Genomic DNA, 22375 nt, shown 5'->3' with positions numbered 1-22375 from the left:
AAAGTGTATTGATGGTGCAGTTAGAAGCTATTAGATATGTCAGTATTTAAAACTTTTTCAGGACTTGCTGGAATTCTCATTGCCTTATCTTAAACAAGACAAAAATGTGACAGTTTACTCTGACTTGGACTGAAATACTAAAAGTACAAACACATATGAATGAAGTTGACTTATCAGAGTTTTTTGCTATTTGATGAAAAAAAAGCCTAATATCACTTGATCTGACCGCAGCTTCACTCCTGAATCCTGCAGGTTGTTATAATTCAGGTCCAGCAACCTCAGACAGGAGGCTTGGGAGCTGAGAACTGACGACAGAGCTTCACAGCTTCTCTCTGAGAGGTTACAGTGACTCAGTCTGAAGAAAAGGGGGGGAGGGGGGAATCAAAATAAAATGGACAAAAAAACGAACAATTTAATACATACCATGCATTAACTTTGTAAAAAAAAAAAACATATACACATAAAAAATTTATCTAAGTAGGAATCAGTGAGGAGCTGGTAGATATTGTTTTATTGGCTCAGTACACAATAGCACACTCATACTATACTGCTTGAGCCTTTAAGACTAATTGCAGCATTTATGATTCAAAACAACAGTTAACATAGATTGAAGGGGGCTAGATAAGCATATATGCACATATTTTAAAGATGACATATTCTTCTAATATCGGGCTCTAGATTTTTGTTCTCTAACTTCATACTTCAAAATTATATATATATTTTTTTTAAATCTCGTACTGGACCTGGTTGCACACCCTCGGTTTTTTAAAACTGGCTAAAATAATGGTACTGAAATTGCTGTCAGAAAAAGCAGATATGCAGTAAGCAATGTTTTATACTGTTCTGTTGCAATTACTGAAAATAAAAGGAATAAAAAGGGAAAGACAAAGAAGCAGTCTCTGCAAACTTACATTGGCACTAGCCCAACAAGCTAAATATGAAATTAACAATGTAAATAGTCAACGAACTGTGGATAAAGTTGGAAAAACAGGTAGTTAACAAGTAGTTAAAATGTGGTCATGCTGACAAGAGAGATTATAACTTTCCAATGTTTTAATTTTATGATCAAGGGAAACCTTTAAAACACAATTTTTTATGTTTTTTAATATATATTTTTTAAATAGATAAAAATATATTTTAAAATATTGGTTGATTTTCTTTTGGAAACTAAAGAAGTTGAAAAAATCCCAATAAAGATAAATATAGACAAAGGTTTAGATATTTATTCATATCGAAGCAGGAACAGAGTGGTCCCTGAATATTTTGTTTATGTTTGTTTTTATTTTAAACGTATTTAAATATATATTTAAATGGCAAATTAATATCTATATCACAGAACCATATATTTTAATTTGATTTACGTTAGGTTATTTTAAATCTTCTATTTTGAGAAATAGATAGTCTAACCATGTAGTTTGTTGAACAATAACTGGCGAAAACCAGGGGTTTTAGAAAGATTAAACCTCCTTAAACAAGGATTAAAAAGAAATCCCATGTTAGTTGAGTTTTTTGTGCACAGGTCAGTGTGGATGTGGTTTTTAGATCAAAACTTGTTGAGTTTAAATGTTTAAAGGTTGTGTCAAAAATTTGTCCAAGTTCAAATTTCAAACGCCAAAACCTTTATTTTCTCTTTTGTTTTAATTTTTTCCTATAGATCTGCATTGATGTATATATCTCCAAATGTTGACTATGTTCATCTGGACGTAGCATTTTGTGGGAGAAACATTTTGTCACTCATCCAAGTGACTTCTTCAGTCTCAGCTGACTGCAGGTTTCCCCAATCTCATAAACAGTACATTTGCATAATGACTGAAACCAGCCCACTGGAGGAACAATGGGCTGGGAGGTCACCTTCATCATAAATATGCAAATTCTCATGACCATTGATCAACCACCACAACTGATCAAAGACCACTGATCAATGGCCACAAGTACCATTCACAGAGACCTCCCAGCCCAATGTTCTTTTAGTGGGCTGGTTTCAGTCATTACGTACTGTTTATAAGATTGATGATGAAATGTTTCTCCCACTGAAAACGCTACGTCCAGATGAACAGAATCAACTTTTGGAGATTTACTTAACACGATTCTGATTCTGATGATTGAGCATGCATCAAGACATTGATGTCTACAATTTTAAACAATTTAGTTCACTATAAAAAAAATCAGTTACAGCTTTGTTATGTTTAATACTTGTGACTGAGTAAAGCGCTATACAAATGCAGGCCATTTGTTATATTTAATACTTAGTCCCTAAGGACCCCAAAGCTCTTTAGACTACATTCAGTCACCCACCCATACACACACATTTACACACTGGTGATGGCAAGCTACATTGTAGCCACAGCTGCACTTGGGTGCACTGACAGAGGCGAGGCTGCCGGACACTGGTGCCACCGGGCCCTCCAACCACCACCAGTAGGCAACAGGTCAAGTGTCTTGCCGAAGGGCACAACGACCGAGACTGTCGGAGCCAGGGCCACGATCGCCCCCATTAAATTAAATGACCTTGGGATATGTTGGGATACAGATGTGTGATAGCATAGGGTGGTTAGGGTGACTGTCTATTACAAACGTTTTAAAGCGAAGGTTTGATTACATATTGACTTACAGTGCTTTTTTGGAGGCTTTGACCACTGGCAGCAGCCTCAGAAGAGCCTCCTCTGAAGCAGAGTATTTCTTCAGGTCAAACACATCCAGATCTTTTTTTGATGACAGTAAGATGAAGACCAGAGCTGACCACTGAGCAGGAGACAGTTTATCTGTGGAGAGACTTCCTGATTTCAGGGACTGTTGGATCTCCTCCACTAGAGAATGATCATTCAGTTCATTCAGACAGTGGAACAGATTGATGCTTTTCTCTGCAGACATTTTCTCACTGAGCTTCTTCTTGATGTACTGAACTATTTCCTTATTGATCTGTGAGCTACTATCTGTCTGTCTCAGGCTACCCCGTAGGAGAGTCTGATTGGTCTGCAGTGAAAGACCCAAGAGGAAGCGGAGGAACAAGTCCAGATGTCCATTTGGACTCTCTAAGGCCTTGTTCACAGCACTCTGGTAGAAGTGTTTCTCTGCAGATTCTCTTGTTTCAGACTTATTGGAGGTTGTTTGTTGTTCTTCCAGCAGATTGATTCCAAACTTGATGAAGATCATGTGGACATGAAGAGCAGCCAGAAACTCCTGAACACTCAGATGGATGAAGCAGAACACCTTGTCCTGGTACAGTCCTCTCTCCTCTTTAAAGATCTGTGTGAACACTCCTGAGTACACTGAGGCTGCTCTGATATCGATGCCACACTCTGTCAGGTCTGATTCATAGAAGATCAGGTTTCCTTTCTGCAGCTGATCAAAAGCCAGTTTTCCCAGTGACTTAATCATCTTCCTGCTCTCTGGACTCCAGTGTGGCTCTGTCTCAGCTCCTCCATCATACTTGACCTTCTTCACTTTGGCCTGAACCACCAGGAAGTGGATGTACATCTCAGTCAGGGTCTTGGGCAGCTGTCCTCTCTTTCTGGTTTTCAGCACATCCTCCAGAACAGTAGCAGTGATCCAGCAGAAGACTGGGATGTGGCACATGATGTAGAGGCTTCGTGATGTCTTGATGTGGGAGATGATCCTGCTGGCTTGCTTCTTATCTCTGAATCTCTTCCTGAAGTACTTCTTTTTCTGTGGGTCAGTGAACCCTCTGACCTCTGTCACCATGCCAACACAGTCAGGAGGGATCTGATTGGCTGCTGCAGGTCGTGTGGTTATCCAGAGGCGGGCAGAGGGAAGCAGTTTCCCCCTGATGAGGTTTATCAGCAGCACATCCAATGAGGTGGACTTTCTAGGGTGAGTTAGGATTGTAGTTTTGTGGAAGTCCAGAGGAAGTCGACACTCATCCAGACCATCAAAGATGAACACAACCTGGAAGTCTTCAAAGCTGCAGATTCCTGCTTCTTTGGTTTCAGCAAAGAAGTGATGAACAAGTCCCACCAAGCTGAACTTTTCCTCTTTCAGCACATTCAGCTCTCTGAAAGTGAATGGAAATATGAACTGGATGTCCTGGTTGGCTTTGTCTTCAGCCCAGTCCAGGGTGTATTTCTGTGTTAAGACTGTTTTCCCAATGCCAGCCACTCCCTTTGTCAGCACAGTTCTGATTGGTTCATCTCTTCCAGGTGAGGCTTTAAAGATGTCTTCTTGTCTGATTGTTGTTTCTGGTCTGTCTGGTTTCCTGGATGCTGTTTCAATCTGTCTGACCTCATGTTCATCATTGACCTCTGCAGTCTCGCCCTCTGTGATGTAGAGCTCTGTGTAGATCTGATTCAGGAGGGTTGGGTTTCCAGCTTTCGCAATCCCCTCAAACACACACTGGAAGTTCTTTTGCAGTGTCAATTTTACCTTACGTTGGCATACTGTAGGAAAATTCTCTGTAAACAAATACAGAATATTATGCCTCATCTTTTTAAAGTGCTGATATTTGGTTACACTTTGGTCCATCTCTTAAAACAATAGTTTATTTATTAAATAGCTAGAAACTTTATAGAAATCTTCTTACTTCTCTGCAGATGGTCAGCCAGCCCCTCCTGCTTCATTCTCCTCAGGAAATCCACTGTGATCTTCATAAATGCCTCTCTGCTGCTCCTCCTCTGCTCATTATCCTCCCTCTGAGTCTGTAAGCATTCTGGGTAATCTGAACTCAGAACCTTTTGCATCTTCTTCAGCTCGTTCTTCACAAAAGTGATGATGTTGTCCTCCAGCAGCTGGAATAGAATATTTATGAATGAGCCAATCAGACTGAAATCATGGAGCCAAACATCAGATCCATGTTGGACACACTGACGATCCACTGGTCTACAAAGAGCAGCATGGAGATGACTGTGAACAGAATAGATGGAAAAGTAGTTGTTGTACATGTACAGACCATAAATATGGAGTCCAGCTGTGTTTGATGCTGCTGGGCAGGCTGACCACTGGGAACCTCTGAGCTCTCCTGGTCCACTCTGTGGAGGAATCATCAAGAATTAGTTAAAGCACAGGATAAAGATCCAGTAGTTTTCCGCTAAAATAACTTAATCTGAATCAACTTTGTCAAGTTTTAAGGTCTCAGATTAAGAGAATATTAGTAATCTTTAGTCAGTTTTTCATGGACTCTCTTTCAGCTTTGATGCAAGGGATGATGTTGCAAAGCTTAGAAGAAACTTTGAAACTTCATTAAATTGAAAAAAAAAAAATCAAGTTTATGAATAATTCTCCTGAGTGTGTGCATTAGTATTGAACTTTGAGCTGTGTGTTGTTGCTGCTCTTCACTTTTTTTTAACAGCTTTTGTCCTGTAAAAGTTTGTTAGCTGCAGTGAACCTACAACAACAGCAGGAGATGATTCTGGAGTTTAAACGGTCACAGATTGACTTTGGGACTGACCTCAAACAACATGTTGTCATGCTGATAGTCTACACATCCATTGGCTCACAGTTGTCGTTATGTGTGCAGAGTAAGACGATGCTTCAGACTTATGTTCCCACACACACAGCAGTAAAACATCAGCCTGTGTGGACAGATGGATGTTTGAAGCCTCCAAGCATTTACATGGAAAAGCTTCAAATGTCTGTTTGTGTCAACAGTTCAGTGAGCAGAAGATGAACTGATCTCCAGAAGGCACAAAGTGTTCTCCATCTATAAGATACAAATGTGAAACTTTTCCTACGGAATCTGCAGCAACTATGAACATTTTTGTAGCTGCTGATCAATCTTACATCACGGACGGAATTTGAGTCCTTTACACAGAACAGCTTCAGCTCTGGGTGATGGTGGATTTTCACTTCAGGCACATCTACCATGTTTCTGCTGGATTAGGATCCAGAGTTTGAGTTTGTTTGGTGCTTCTAAAACATATTATATTATTATTCAACCGTCCTTTGGAAGAACGACTTATTTTCTTTGTGTCACAGTCTGTCTTTCTCCTGAGACTCAATGATGCTACAAGAGGAGCAGCAGTAGGAGGATTTAGAGCTGAGTTAATAACACTAAATAAAATATGAGGTCCTTGACAGATGTTAGACATGATCTTGGAGCAATACTTTGTTTCTGCTGCTCTTACAGCCTTCTGATTATTTAGCAATGATCTGGTAACATTATTCAACCAAGGCTGGGTTTTAGGTTTTACACTACTGATTGTGAGAGGACCAATGGGATCAAGAATTTCCAAGCAGGTTGAATTTAACGGGAAATAAGTTGTTGTTTGTCTGAATGGATGAATCTATCTAAACATAAGGAATGATTTAATTTTTTATAAGAACAAAGAAAATGGTCAGCTGTATCTGAGGCGGAGGAACACTGGTACGATCTCTAGCACAGTTGGGATATTTGATCATTCCTGACATCCTGGGGCCAGTCAGGACTGCTCCTCAACAGTAGCTCAGATATTTAGGAGTGATTGGAAGTCATAAACCAGAAGCGTAGAAGAAACAAAGCGACCATGAACAGAACAGCTAACAGCTACACACACAGGTGCCATGTTGACACAACCCTATGACAGTCAGCCCGGAGCTGAGCCAGCATGAACACCACTGTGGTTCAGTGTTGTCCTGATGGAGTCTCATTAACAGCAGCAAGTATGATTCAGGCTTTAGCTGCTGGGTGTCTTTGTGACCTCTCAGACTGTTTGCATGTTCACAGCTGAAATAAAGCTGCCTCTGTGGCTTCATCCTGTTGTGTTTGGATCCAATCCTGCCTGCCACACAGCGCTAAAGGACAAAGTCTAATATTTGTATCTTTTTAATGAATCTTTGGTCATATTTATCCAGGAAAATACAAACATCTCATCATCACAGGTCTCTGACCTCATTGGTCCAGCTTCATTACTGAAGTCTGGAGGTTGAGGTTCGTAACAGGCACTCTTCACAGACGGACAGCTGGACTCTGCAGACTGTGACCTCTGACCTCTGCAGACACAAACATGATTGAAGCAGCTGTGATGACACAGACTGCAGATAATGCAGCTGTTTCCTGTCAGTAACATCCTCTTAGAGTACAAATTTCTGTCAACAGTTCTGTGAGCAGAAGATGAACTGGTCTTACTTCATTCTATTCTACTTTAAAAGTAGAATGGGAGGCAGAGCCTTCAGTTTTCAGACCCCTCTTCTGTGGAACCAGCTTCCAGTTTGGATTCAAGAGACAGACACTATCTCTACTTTTAAGATTAGGCTTCAAATTTTCCTTTTTGCTAAAGCATATAGTTAGGGCTGGACCAGGTGACCCTGAATCCTCCCTTAGCTATGCTGCAATAGACGTAGGCTGCCGGGGGATTCCCATGATGCACTGGGTGTTTCTTCTTCACTCACTATGTGTTAATAGACCTCTCTGTATTGAATGTATCGTACTTGCCCATATGGAAAATCTTATAAAGTTTGTGTGTGAAACTTGTATGAAAAGCATACAAGAGTGAAAACAGATATAAGATCCATTGAAAAATTATATAATGAAACTTGTATGTTTTGGATACTTACTAAAACAATATATGAAAGTAATGAGAAAGTGGCCACTTTCATGAGTAAATCATATAAGTTTTTACTATTTCTTTTCCATATGGGTGTTATTAATCTCTGTCTCTCTTCCACAGCATGTCTTTATCCTGTCTTCCTTCTCTCACCCCAACCGGTCGCAGCAGATGGCCCCGCCCCTCCCTGAGCCTGGTTCAGCCGGAGGTTACTTCCTGTTAAAAGGGAGTTTTTCCTTCCCACTGTTGCCACAGTGCTTCCTCATATGGGTTACAGTGGGGCAAAAAAGTATTTAGTCAGCCACCGATTGTGCAAGTTCCCCCACCTAAAATGATGACAGAGGTCAGTAATTTGCACCAGAGGTACACGTCAACTGTGAGAGACAGAATGTGAAAAAAAATCCATGAATCCACATGGTAGGATTTGTAAAGAATTTATTCGTAAATCAGGGTGGAAAATAAGTATTTGGTCAATAACAAAAATACAACTCAATACTTTGTAACATAACCTTTGTTGGCAATAACAGAGGTCAAACGTTTACTATAGGTCTTTACCAGGTTTGCACACACAGTAGCTGGTATTTTGGCCCATTCCTCCATGCAGATCTTCTCGAGAGCAGTGATGTTTTGGGGCTGTCGCCGAGCAACACGAACTTTCAACTCCCGCCACAGATTTTCTATGGGGTTGAGGTCTGGAGACTGGCTAGGCCACTCCAGGACTTTCAAATGCTTCTTACGGAGCCACTCCTTTGTTGCCCGGGCGGTGTGTTTTGGATCATTGTCATGTTGGAAGACCCAGCCTCGTTTCATCTTCAAAGTTCTCACTGATGGAAGGAGGTTTTGGCTCAAAATCTCACGATACATGGCCCCATTCATTCTGTCCTTAACACGGATCAGTCGTCCTGTCCCCTTGGCAGAAAAACAGCCCCATAGCATGATGTTTCCACCCCCATGCTTCACAGTAGGTATGGTGTTCTTGGGATGCAACTCAGTATTCTTCTTCCTCCAAACACGACGAGTTGAGTTTATACCAAAAAGTTCTACTTTGGTTTCATCTGACCACATGACATTCTCCCAATCCTCTGCTGTATCATCCATGTGCTCTCTGGCAAACTTCAGACGGGCCTGGACATGCACTGGCTTCAGCAGCGGAACACGTCTGGCACTGCGGGATTTGATTCCCTGCCGTTGTAGTGTGTTACTGATGGTGACTTTTGTTACTTTGGTCCCAGCTCTCTGCAGGTCATTCACCAGGTCCCCCCGTGTGGTTCTGGGATCTTTGCTCACCGTTCTCATGATCATTTTGACCCCACGGGATGAGATCTTGCGTGGAGCCCCAGATCGTGGGAGATTATCAGTGGTCTTGTATGTCTTCCATTTTCTGATGATTGCTCCCACAGTTGATTTCTTCACACCAAGCTGCTTGCCTATTGTAGATTCACTCTTCCCAGTCTGGTGCAGGTCTACAATACTTTTCCTGGTGTCCTTCGAGAGCTCTTTGGTCTTGGCCATGGCGGAGTTTGGAGTCTGACTGTTTGAGGCTGTGGACAGGTGTCTTTTATACAGATGATGAGTTCAAACAGGTGCCATTCATACAGGTAACGAGTGGGGGACAGAAAAGCTTCTTAGAGAAGACGTTACAGGTCTGTGAGAGCCAGAGATTTTCCATGTTTGAGGTGACCAAATACTTATTTTCCACCCTGATTTACGGATAAATTCTTTACAAATCCTACCATGTGAATTCATGGATTTTTTTTTCACATTCTGTCTCTCACAGTTGAAGTGTACCTCTGGTGCAAATTACTGACCTCTGTCATCATTTTAAGTGGGGGAACTTGCACAATCGGTGGCTGACTAAATACTTTTTTGCCCCACTGTATATGACTGTTGGGTTTTTCTCTGTATGTATTATTGTAGGGTCTACCTTATAATATACTGTAAAATACTCTAAGGCAGCCATTATTGTGATTTGAGCTGTATAAATAAAATTTAATTGAACTGAATACTGACTTACATTTATTCATGGAGATTCACTCTAAGCTTAGCCAATATTGTTTTCTTTTTAATGAATCTTTGTAAAAATTTGAGGGTGTTTCAGGTCATATTTATCCAGGAAACACAAACATGTAAAGGAGTCATCACAGCTCTCTGACCTAGTTTGTCCAGGTTCACCACTGAAGTCTGGAGGTTGAGGTTTGGACTCATCACTCCTCACGGACGGACAGCTAGATCCTGCAGACTGTGACCTCTGACCTCTGCAGACACAAACATGATTGAAGCAGCTGTGATCACACAGACTGCAGATATTGCAGCTGTTTCCTGTCAGTAACATCCTCTTAGATTAGAGTTCAGCTTTTTACAGGAAAACTGGACAAAACTGATTTTTGTTACAAACTCATTTTCATTTCCTCTCAGCTCACAAACACAGTCAGACAATCAACCAGAGTCAACACTGATTATAATGTCAGTGCAGAATTATTTCTGTTACTCAGTGAGTTCAGCTCTCTGACCTCGTTGCTCCAGGTTCACCACTGAACTCTGGATTTAGACCTTTGGACCGGTCACTCCTCACAGACAGACAGCTGGACCCTGCAGATTCTGCTCTGTCCTCCTCTTCCTCCATCATCGTCTTCAGTCAGTCTGAGAGGTAAACCACAAACACTCAGTGAGTTCACATTAACAGGAGTCACTGAGTTACAGTCGCCGACCTCTGACCTGTCATGTGACCTAGAAACCAGGTCACATGATTCACATCAGCTCACACACACTTTCTACCTGCAGAGGAAACACAAATCATTCATGTGCATCAACTGAAATCCTCCTTTCCATCATGTGTGCTGTCCAAATATATTTTTAGGGTGGCTGTAGCTCAGGTGGCAGAGCAGGTCAGCCACTAATCAGAAGGTCGGTGGTTCGATCCCAGGCTGCATTCTGGCTGCGTGCCAAATATCCTTGGGCAAGATACTAACCCCGTGTTTGCCTACTGGAGGTGGTCAGAGGGCCCGGTGGCGCCTGTGTCCGGCAGCCTCGCCTCTGTCAGTGCACCCCAGGGTGGCTGTGGCTACAATCTAGCTGCCATCACCAGTGTGTGAATGTGTGTGTGGATGGGTGAATGACTGAATGTAGTGTAAAGCGCTTTGGGGTCCTATGGAGTAGAAAAGCGCTACAAATGCAGGCCATTTACCATCAGCTGCTTCTTTCCTGCTTCATCTCAGTGTCAGCTGGATGCAGTCAGACAGCAGTGTGAGGCAGAGGAAGCTGCCATCAGCTGCTCTACTATCAGGCCACTAGATGGAGCCTGAAGCACACACGATGCATTCACTGACACACACTGATTCACTATTAATAAGAAAAATTAGAAGTGACAGTTTGTTTCTGTACTTGTGTTGATGTTGTGTTGACGTTGTGGAATGTTTCCTCTGTCAGTGCGCCCCAGGGTGGCTGTGGCTACAATGTAGCTGCCATCACCAGTGTGTGTGAATGTGTGGATGACTGGATGTGTAAAGTGCTTTGGGGTCCTTTGGGACTAGTAAAGCGCTATATAAATACAGGCCATTTACCATTATCTAATTAAGTCAGTCTAAATATCAAACCCAACAACCTTTGTATTGTTGTCATAATTACTTCCTGTTGAAGCAGATCCAATATTTGTAATGAAGGATTTTTAAACAGATAACGTCAGCATGTTTAATTCAGTTCTACACTACATTCAATTCAATTCAATTTTATTTATATAGCGCCAAATCACAACAAAAGTCACCTCAAGGCGCTTCATAGATATGCATGCATATGGTGCATCCATGATATGCATCCACCTGCACTGTAATTATAAACACCCCTGACCTCCAACAGCTGTTGACACAGTAACTGGTTATGGTCAAACAGATGTGTCCACCTCGCAGCAGTTACTGTGGAACAGCAGCTGAGCTCATTCTGCAGTCAGTGTGTCAGTGAGAGCAGCAGCTCCACCTCCTCCACAGACTGATGGAGGCAGGAAAATCAGTGTACTCAGTTCTGTGAAATACTGTAAATGCAGTTTCTTTTACTGTTTATGTACAAACTGAACTTTGAGTCTCACTTCAGATTGGATTTAAGTGTGTGTGTCACACCTTTATGTGTTACTCCAAAAAAAAAAAAAAAAAGCCGTCTGACTGCTCAGACTGAGTCAGGGTAAAGTTCACATGCTGATTTGCTCTGTTCGGGTTCTTCTTCTTGCTTTTCTTAAAAGTAATGCAGTACATTACTTAGTTACTCACTAGATTAAGTAGTGTGTTGTTATATTCTGTTCCTCAGACCAAGGGTCTATGAACCAACTGTTCTTAGACATTTTTAGATCTGGGCTCTAAAAATCTGCTTATTGGCTCTCAGCTATAGTTAAGCAAGATGTCTTTGGTGAATTGAGGCTGTTTTATACAAGCTAATGACACTGACTTATTCTTCACTCAGATATGCTGTGACATTCAAATGTTACAATGTTTTTATTCTGGGACTACAGGAATGATTTTATATGATTCAAAGTTCAAAACAATCCTTTCTATCCTCTCTGTCACTTAGCCCAGTTCATCCTGTCTGGAAGCCTTTTGAAGCCTCCTTTAAGTCCGGCCTTTCCACTGAATCTGCTGATGGAGACACCATCTCCTCCACCTGCAGCTGTGGAGGTTCAGAGAAATAAATCTAACCTAGAGGTATATCTCTATATCTACAAAAGAAAGAAACAAAAATGAATCAAACAGATTTTCTCTTTTGTTATTGGAAACATTGGAAACAATATCAGAGTCTACAAGAGAACAAAGATCCCCGCAGGATGTCTCTGTTTGGGAAATACTCCAGTCATCCCCCTGAACCTGGTTAGTGACCTGAATCAGTGCTTTTTCCATGAATCCTACCGATGCTACCATGAAAACATGTTCAGCTTGTGTTTGAAGATGACTCACATGCTGACATTAGATACAGAAGAACTGAGAACATAAAGGGAGCAGCTTATTGAGGGAAACCCAAAAAAGCAGAACACAAGCAGCTCTGTCCTCTGTCTCACATCATGTTCATGAGGAGAAAAAAAGCCCCTAAAGTTCCTAAAGACAAACTGTTTTAGGAGGAAACAAAGCAAACTTACAGCCGTCCTGGAAGGAGGCAGGACTCCACCTGAAGCTCAGCACAGGGGGGGAGGAGGCAGATTTTCAGAAGAGTTTCTGACAGTTTAACTTCGTGATGTCAGATTTAATCTCGTCTCATTTGTTACGTTCCCCTGAGGGGTCTAGGCGGTGAGGGGGGAGTAACAAAAAGTGTCCGGGTCAGAAAAAGGAGACAAGAAGGCAAAGGGGTTAAATTAAAGAGTTTTATTAAAGTAGCTCAACTAAAAGAGACGGACAAGCCGCTATCACCATTTAAGAAAACAAACAAAACTCAGGCGTTGGTCAATAAAGTAAAACGTAAGCCAAAAAGAAAGCGAGCAGCTCACTAGCTGCAACCACTCCCATGGCACTCTGGCCCAGAACTCACCTTTCCCTGGGATTAAATACTTTTGATTACTGACAAGAGTCAGCTGTGTAAAAGGGAAAGCTGGCACCTCAGGCAGAAGCCATTGAAGGACACTCCCACACAGGCACCTTCAGGAGGAGGCCCTGCTAGGGCCGTAACACATTTCTGTTTTTCCACTGAGCAGGTTCAGCTTTTATTAAAATAAATATGTCTTTCTCTAAATTCTTAATTATCAGTAATGTTCCCTGAGAAATCAACATTTCTTGGTTCTCATACAAGAATGTCGTTTTCATGGCCGCCATTCATGTGACCCAAAGCGTTTCTAATCTCTGGAGAACCGAGGTTTTACTGGTGCTCCTGAATGCAGCATAAGAAGGAATTTTCCACTAAGTTTCATGTGACATGAACACAGACGGATGACGTGTCTGTGTCAGTCTTTTTCTTTTGAAACAAACTTTATTGAGACCTATGAACAGTCCAACACCTATGAATGAAATTTAGAGGATTCAAAGAAATATTGATAAAAGTTCTCGGAGCTGCTGTGCAAATATTTTTAACTCACTATGGAAACTCCTGGTTTCAAACTTTAAGCTTTTTTGCTCAAGCAGTTGAACAGAAATAATATTAAACTATAACAGTACTGATATACAGTGATCCCCTCAAAAATAAACACAGAGATATGAAACTTCTGTCCATTCTGCCATTAAAACGGTAAAATAGATCCACTGATCTGATTTTTTTTTACTGTTTATGAAGAATAAGCAAATATATTATAAGATGATGAGGTGAGAAAAAAATGCTCAGAATCACTCGTTTGTATTCAAATGTCAAAGTTCGTGTTCATCTGTTCCTCTCCTACACGTCACTATAAAGTTTAATCTTGTAAAAGTCAAAGTTTGAGTTCATATTCACTGCAGTTTAGTACAATATCTACATGTTAACGTTTGTTTGTGCTAAACTGTTCATTTGTTCTGTTTCATAATAAAATATAGATATAAACATCTGTAACATCCGCACTTTAATATCTGGTATTTTGTACAGACAGAAGACAAAAGGTTTACTTTAGTATTAAAATATGAGTCCCGTACAAATCAAATATGTATATATAAAACTTAAAACTGATTCTTTTCAAACTTTTTTCCTCACCAGGAAAAAAGAAAAACTTTTTTCACGCCAAAGCTCAACATCTGACTTACTATTAATATAAAAACCGTGACTGAAGCATCTTTAAATGTTCCGATTTATTAACAGTGTTTTAAACTTAATACAGTAACGTTTGTTCAGTCTGAGAAATGTAAAACATGTTTTATCCTCCATCTTTGTTTCAGTGTGAACAGTCTGAGCGGACAGTTCGTGATATTTTTAACAGAGGCCGACCTGCTGAATCAAATTTGTTTTAAAAAGTCCTCTGCTGTCCCTCCACCTGCTGCCTCTGAACACGAAGGGTGAGAACTTTAAATTAACACTGTGGCAGATATGTCACCATCTTTAAATGATCTCACTGACTTACAGACAAATGAAGGAAGACATCTGTGGTGGCTGAAACCTCCACCCGAAACATATCCACAGACAGCAAGGTTGTTGTAGTTTTGTAATTTTTAATTAGTTTTTATTTCCATTTCTTTTACACTTTGTGTTTTGAATTCTGTTTAGTTTCAGTTAGTTTCCACGGTGAGTTTGCTTGTTTCAGTTTATATTTGATTTTTTATTTATTATATATTTACGGGGTCAGAGGCTGGACTGACGTAGATTAATGTAGATTTTATGATAAAAACGGAACTTTTTGAAAGCAGTGACTCAGTCTTTTTTTTTAGCCAAACTAACAACACTAACAGGCCATTTCCTGTAAAATGTTAATCAGTTTTCCAAAATCATTTCATTGATCATTCTCAATAATTTAGTTAATTTAGTTCAGTTTCGTGTGTTTTGTAACACTTCTTCCTGTTGGAGAGGAGCCAACAGTTTGTGACGCAGTATTTTTAAGACCGACATGTTGAACCTGAATCTAACACACATCTATACGAAGTATTCATTTACAAAGTGCGCTCTCTGTCTCCTGCTGTGCGTGTAAATAAAAACATCCGGAGCTCAGCGGCTCTCCGGTTGAGCTCTGGGGCCCGTTCTTCGTACGTCGCTCACTACATCCAAGATCAACTGACACATCCAAGACCAAATCATCGCGCTAACCGTGAGCTCGCTAATCCGGTTCCCCGAACACACCTGCCGTTGACGATTAGTACAGCTGGACGCAGTAATGTGACATCACTGGGTGTCGTAAAAGGGGCTACGCATCGATAGTAGAAACATTGATCGGCAACCCGCTGATTGGTCGGCGAAAATGTCGAAGGGGCGCAGTCGGTATTTTCCGGCAGCAGAGCAAGAACTCATGAGTGAGGGATTTCAGGAGTTTCAGAGTTTAATTAAAACGCAAGGGAACACTGCAAAGGCTGCAAAAGCAAGGAGAGAGGGCTGGCAGAAAGTTGCTGACAAATTAAACTCGTAAGTAATTTAATAATAATAATAATAATGGATTGGGTTTATATAGCGCTTTCCAAGGCACCCAAAGCGCTTTACGATACCACTATTCATTCACTCCCACATTCACACACTGGTGGAGGCAGCTACGGTTGTAGCCAGGCTGCCATATCGCGCCATCGGCCCCTCTGGCCAACACCAGTAGGCGGTAGATCTATCATATGACACTATATTGTCCAATATCATATGGCATTATATTATATTATAATATGTTATATTATATCCCCTGACACATTAGTGCCACAACAGGACCCACTAGAACATGGGAACAAGTAAAAGTGAAATATAAGAATATTCTACAGAATGGTAATATTTATCTCTTATATTGCTTGTCGTCTCTTGGAAAGAGACCCTGAAATACTCTGTTAGTTTGTTCATAACAGCAACCAAGAAAAGGGCAGAGCAAAAAAAGACAGGTGGTGGTCCTGCACCCCCTCGTCAACAAGTTGGTTAAGTGAATAATACCCTCACGGGAATATCGATATCTCTCAATGAGCACACTGTCGCGCTGAGCTAAAGGATCCTGTCTATCCCGCAATATACGCTGGATTCTGAGGACTCTCCTTATCAATCTTGCACCTTCCGCAATGGGTGGCTCGCGTATACGGACAGGACATGGCTGCGACAGGCTTCCCAAATCCACCTTCGCTTTTATAGCCGTGGTCTCCCATCTTGATTACACAAAGTAATTTACAATTACTACTCTGAAATATGAATTACATCTGTAATAATCACATACATGTAATAGAATGTTAATAGTACATTTCCCTTTTTTAGGAAATGACCTGTATGTATCTGTGTGACATCAATAAAAGGATCAAGTGCTGCATTATCTTTAGTTACATTGATGTTATTTATTTATGGTGAAACAGTGGTGGAATATCGCTGTTGCTTTCGTATAAATGAAGCGGACATACCTGAGTGGCCGCGATCTAATCCTGTTTACATAAAGTAAACCTGCTCCCGAGCAGGTTTAGGCTTACGGCTCTGTTGCTATGGCAGCAAGTCCCGGATGAGCTTCGGGGAACCGAACGATCCAAGATCACACGAAATCGTCAACAATCTAATCCAGCTAACTTACTTAGCGAGGTACGAAGAACGGGCCGCAGGCCACATTCAGTGTGTTTAGTCTGATTCCCGGACTCTGATCACACAAGGCCAGAAAATGGCAGAGACACTCGGCCTTGTTGGAAAACATTACACACTGACTTTAATGGAGAGACCGGAAATACAAACACACACAGTTTGTTGTGTGAAGAAATCAAACATGAGCTGAACAAACAGTAAAGTTCCTAAAGACAAACTGTTAAAGGAGGAAACAAAGCAAACTTACAGTTTCTTCACACACCAACAACAAGCTCCACTCCACACCTGGACACTAAACACGGACACACAGGTGAGCTGCTTCCTGGAAGGAGGCGGGACTCCACCTGAAACTCAGCACAGGTGGGAGGGGCTCAGCTCTGTGTGTGCTGATGTGTTAACTTTAAAAATATGCCGTCTGACTGCTCAGACTGAGTCAGAGTAAAGTTCACATGCTGACGTGTGGAGACATGAAACCTTGTTGTAGCTGCAGGTGTGAACACACTGATCCCAGATCAGCTCTGCTGTATTTGTAACATGAACATTTCTGCTGCAAAGCTTCAAATGTTCAGCATGTTTCTCTGTTTCCAGTCTATAGATCCAGTCACACTTTCTACCTTCACCTGTGCAGTAAAGACTGAGAGCAGAGCTGAAACCAAGCGTCCAATCAGGGAGCAGCATCAACACCTGAGCTTCATTCAGACTCTGTTATTGAAGATGTTGTTGGTACAAAGTTCATCTGCTGCTCACATGAATCCATGAAAGATTTATTTCACTGAATGTTTCTTCAAAGCTCATTTCAACCTGTTGAAGTCATGAATGAAAGTGCAGACTGAGAGTGGATCACATGATGTTTGAGGTGTGTCATGTGACATGTTCAGTATTGTCACACATGTCTAGATTGTCCCTGATATCATAACTGCTCAAACACTGATGATTATATTTGAAGAATTATTCCTGATGGCAGCAAAGTTTGAATGGAGCTCTCTGTCTGTGCTGATTTGTCGCCCTCTGGAGGTCAAAGCACAAACTGCATGATGTCACTGTAACCACCACAGAGACAGGAAGTGTTTTTATGACTGAAACACTGAAATGATGCTAACGGCTGTCGTTAGGCTCACTGACAGCAGTGCTGATGTGTTCATGTCAAACACTGGCTCAGGTCAGACTCCTTCATCCTTCTCCAGCGTGAGGCCGCCCTCAGACCCACAGGAGCTCTGACCTTTGACCTCCTGACCCTAACCATTTTAGTCTTGTTGCATCTTTAAATGCAAATCCATCCAAACTGTAGCCGAGCAAAAGAAGCTGGAAGCTGTTCTATGAATGATGTTGTTGAAGGAGCTTGGAAAGAAAAGCGTCTGGACTTCATTAAGTTGTTTGAAGAGGGACATGGACATCTTAACGCCCACTCACATCCTGGGACATTTGATCACAGGAAATCACATGATAGCGTGGGGCTAGATCTCACAATGGGTTCACCCAAGACCTTGGCTGATTGAGACCCACACCCGTTTTCACACCTTGGCTCGTGTGATTAGGTAGAGGATCAACAGGGGCTCCATGTCCCTGAATCTAAACTGAATCTAAACACACCGTGCACAATGCCAAGTTAGATAAGGGTTAAAAGAACAAGATAAGAATAAATAAAAAGATAAAATAAGGATAAAAAATAACTTAAAAAAATAAAATAAAAAGATAAATAACTGCAAATAAGTACAAATAAGTAACTGAAGACACGTGTGGTCTGCAGATGTCGATGTACATGGATGTACATGGAGTTTAATGTGCAAAATGAACTTAGTGTGCAAAGTGACCTGATGTGCAAACTGCAGTTTGAGGTCGGTCAGCTGTTCAGGAGTCTGATAGCAGTGGGGAAGATGGAGTTGTTGAGTCTGGATGTTCTACATTTCACACTTCTGAACCTTCGTCTCGAGGGCAGAGGTGTGTCTCTCCTCTGGACTCTGTGATGGTAGCTGCTCTGCAGAGAGGGCAGCGGGGTCCTGATGATCTTCTCCACAGTTGTTATCACTCTCTGCAGGCGTTTGCGGTTTGCAGTAGTGCTGCCGTACCATGCAGTGATGCAGCTGTCAGGCTGCTCTCCACAGTGCAGCTGTAGAACCTGCTGAGGATCTTGGCCAACATACCAAATTTCCTCAGCCTCCTCAGGAAATACAGCAGCTGCTGAGCCTTCTTGACCAGCTGTGTGAGTTTGAGTCCCTCACTGACTCAAACTCCTTCAGTGACACTTGCAGCCTTGCAGATTAGTTTGCTGATCCTGATGCATCTCTGCAGCTGATGCTGTCCCCCAGCAGACAACAACAACATAGATGCTCTCACTAGTCCACTTTACCCTCTAATCACATCTCTGACATCTGCAGGTTGCTCCAGTAGAGACTCTTGTGCAATGCCAGGTGTTTGTGTTTGTCTGTAGGTACACATTAGATATGACCATAGACGCACACACAAGTGAACACAGCAGCACAGATGGTTTCCACCTGCTTCCCTCTTTCTTCACACAACTGTGAGGATGATGAAGAGGTTTCAGGACGAGGTGGTCAGCAAGCACAGGATAAAGCAGGGCCATGAAACTCTCTCGTGCAGCAGATGTTTAATCAGACTCGGCTTTAGGCTTCTTTTCCCACCTGGCAGCAAAGTAACAGCTTCACTAATGTGAACAGTCACAATGTTAAACGTTTCTATATCTTCATATATTTTTATCTGTTGATGCTGCAGAATAAAGTCTGTTAACAGAGTGCAGGATGTGTAGAGCAGGTCCAGCTCTCCCTTTACTGTGTCCACTTTCATCAGCCCCTGTGAAGTGACACAGAGTGCATGTGTGTCTGTCAGCTGTTGTTTATTGTGAAGGATGGAACAAATGAACACACACTTTTAGAGAAATCTGAAAAAGCAACACGTGCTTGGGCTCCTTCTGTGCTCGTCTTCATTAATGCTGATCTTTCTTTCCTGTTTGTTCTTTGGCACAAGCTTCAGTCTTTTCTCCCAGGGCTCCTTCACACTTAGAAACACACCTACATTCATTTATACACAAACATCATGAGCTTTGTAAAAGAGGACACGAGGTCCTCTCTGAACAGCACATTCATATCAAACACAGGACTGAACAGGATATACTGAGTCTGTGCTGTTTTCATTGTTACTTGCTGAGTATTTTTCCAGTGTTTGAAATGTGACTCAAGTCTGATTCTTCTACTGTGTGTGAACTCTAAGCAGCTGCATTAAACAGCTGCTTTTCAAACCAGGCTCAATCCTATGACTCTGTGAATGTAAACTTTTGTCACCTGCATGAATAACAATCCTTGATCTAGTCAGGACTGCAGTGCTCCTGTGATCCCAGCTTATAGATGGAGGCTAGCATGAGAGGCTCAGCAGCTAAAGCAGCACACCTGGGTCTCCCAGCCTATTAAAAGCAGCCCTTTGCTTCACCTGCTTCACTAAACATTATTATTATTATTTAAGCAGAGTGGTGTGATTCATGTAGGCATTGCTGTGTGACAGGAGGACTTTTCTTGAAACAGCTCGTGTGACATGTGACGTGAGCTGACGTAAAAACAGTGATGTTAGCTTGATTCTCTTGGCTAAAACTATTTTAAAAAGAGGGTCAATCATGCAAATCTGCCAATAGAAGCCAAAGTTACAGCCCCTCAGAGTTTAAAGAGAAAAGGCCCGTTTCCAACACTCGGTTGTGCAAAGGGAAACAGGCCCACAGTGCCTGAGTGTGTGGGTAATTCTTCAAATAATATTCAAAAGCAAACATTTTTAAGCATGTAAATAAAATTCAATCATTTCTGCTCTTCAATACCTAAGAAATGAAAACTGGCAGATGGTCCCAAAATGTGAAACGCCTGGCTATCTGTGCATTTAGTGCTGCAAGTTTTCACTGTTTACCTTCAGAAGCATAAATCTCTGCACAGATAATGTTCATATGTGGATTCCTGGTTTCTGCAGTTAATTGTGACCCAAAGCGTATTTTTAAAGTGGTTCCAGGCAATAAAGTCTAAAAATAAATACATCTACTTCCCTTTTCTGTGTTCCAGCCTCAGTGACTCTGACACAGTGCTGTAATATTTACACCTCTGATGAAAACAGAGTTTGTAGTTGCAGAGAAATACTCGACTCATTTTGGGCATTTACGAGCAGGAACCTCAGAAAGCCCCTCGCTGCTTCACTGGTTAAGAAGCAAAGCAAACATTAGTTCACAGTGATGTTAATTAAGGCCCAAAGTTTAGGAACGAACGTCAGCACTTCACTAATGAATGTAATGCTGATTCATGTGCTTGTTTTGTAATGTGCATGTTGTGCGTTGCTATTTCCCATATTCTTTGGCACTGATAGATGAAGAGTCTCAGGCAGGACCGAGGCTGCCAGCTGCTGACAGTGAGCAGGGAGAGAGCAGCAGAAGCTGGGCAAGAGCAGGGCACCTTCAGCCCCCTTCATCAGTCAGAAATCATTTGGGTGTCTGGGTGAAATGTCTGATTTTTAAAATCTTTTTGTAGACATATTTATTAAATGTTTAACAATTATATAGAAGAAAGACAATGTAAAGAACAAAACATGACAAAACAAAAATGAGTTGAAGTTATGAACTGTTTCTGAGAGACAAATAACACCAGGATCCTTTTTGTGTAGCTGACAGCTGGTAACTGTGCAGGGGCGGGTCTAGCAAAGTGTTGCCAGGGGGGCAGGTAGGGCATTAACAGGGAGAGGGGGGCACAAAGACATACTTTTCTTTCTTGTTCTCATTTAAAATGTCTCACTTTTAATAAATAATTATCTGAATCTTACAACAAACGTTTTCATCTGATGTAAAATGTATAGAAATCCATTATTGTACATAGTCATTTTTTAGGGTCCCATCATAATTTCTTCAGAAGTAAGTACTGCATATGATGCCAGTGTTTCCCACATTTTCTAGATACTGCACCAGTACTGTGTGTAAAATGCATCAAAAAGTCAGTTTGATTCTTTCTCACCTGTCTTTCTGTCTCCTTTCACTTTTTAAAGGTTGCCATGTTAGAAAACATATTTTGCCCTGCCGTGCTGTTTATTGATGTGGCAAATGAATGGTTTATGAAAATATATCTAAATCTGTCATCAGTAATCAGCAATGATCATGTCTCACCTCTAGTCTCTGTCTTAATGTCAGGTTTCCACCGTGTGTTGTAGATGTTCAGGAGGTTAACTCGACCAACAGTCTACTTCCTGTTTAGAATAGCAGGACAGGGAGGATGGTGCAGGTTTAAGTTTATTAGACTGATGCATGTATACCAACAAGACAGCGTCCATCACTGTGACAACAGCGTTTGTTTTCATTCAAAGGCTTTATGGTTTTTCCTTTAATACCTGGGGGGCCGGTCTCCAGTCAAAATGCCCGGGACCATTTTTTGTCCCAGTCCAGCCCTGGTGTCAGATCTGCATGCAGTGTCAATGAGACGATCAACAACAGATCAGACAAAACACTCAGGCGGTCACTCCTCTGTAGAAGGAAACATGGAGAGTGTGAGGTAATCAGTGCACAACATCACTTTGTATTTCAGGCTGTTTTTATATAGAACTTCAGCACCAATGTAAAAGTTCTGGTTTTAGGAAGATGAAGAACATTTTCAGGAAGGATGCCGTCTGCAAGCAGAGCTGCTTGAACCTCAGCGCTGAGGTCCAGACTACTTCCTGTGAAGCCACGTGATGTAAATCTGCTGCTGTAACTTCACAGTTTACTGAAGCTAAATGCAACGTTACCATATAATCTGTTTTCAACAAAGGTTTCACTCCGTCCGGTGTTGATGGAA

General features: G+C 41.6%; 1 protein-coding gene across 1 annotated transcript; it reads right to left on the bottom strand.

Annotated features, from left to right (window-relative positions):
• Nucleotides 1–84: 84 nt before the first annotated feature.
• LOC143413390 (protein NLRC3-like) lies at nucleotides 85–10109 on the bottom strand. The gene is made up of 9 exons (XM_076876328.1): nucleotides 9986–10109; nucleotides 9629–9730; nucleotides 6820–6921; nucleotides 4904–4982; nucleotides 4538–4742; nucleotides 4264–4409; nucleotides 2612–3666; nucleotides 227–355; nucleotides 85–88 (listed from the first exon to the last, which is right to left on the bottom strand). Exons 1-9 carry the CDS (start codon nucleotides 10099–10101, stop codon nucleotides 85–87), a joined length of 1938 nt encoding a protein of 645 aa, XP_076732443.1. The 5' UTR covers nucleotides 10102–10109.
• Between the last annotated feature and the right edge of the window lie 12266 nt (nucleotides 10110–22375).

This window comes from Maylandia zebra, linkage group LG2 (assembly GCF_041146795.1).
Source record: "Maylandia zebra isolate NMK-2024a linkage group LG2, Mzebra_GT3a, whole genome shotgun sequence".
Classification (NCBI taxonomy): Eukaryota; Metazoa; Chordata; class Actinopteri; order Cichliformes; family Cichlidae; genus Maylandia; species Maylandia zebra.
This window is presented reverse-complemented; position numbering and strand designations above follow the sequence as displayed.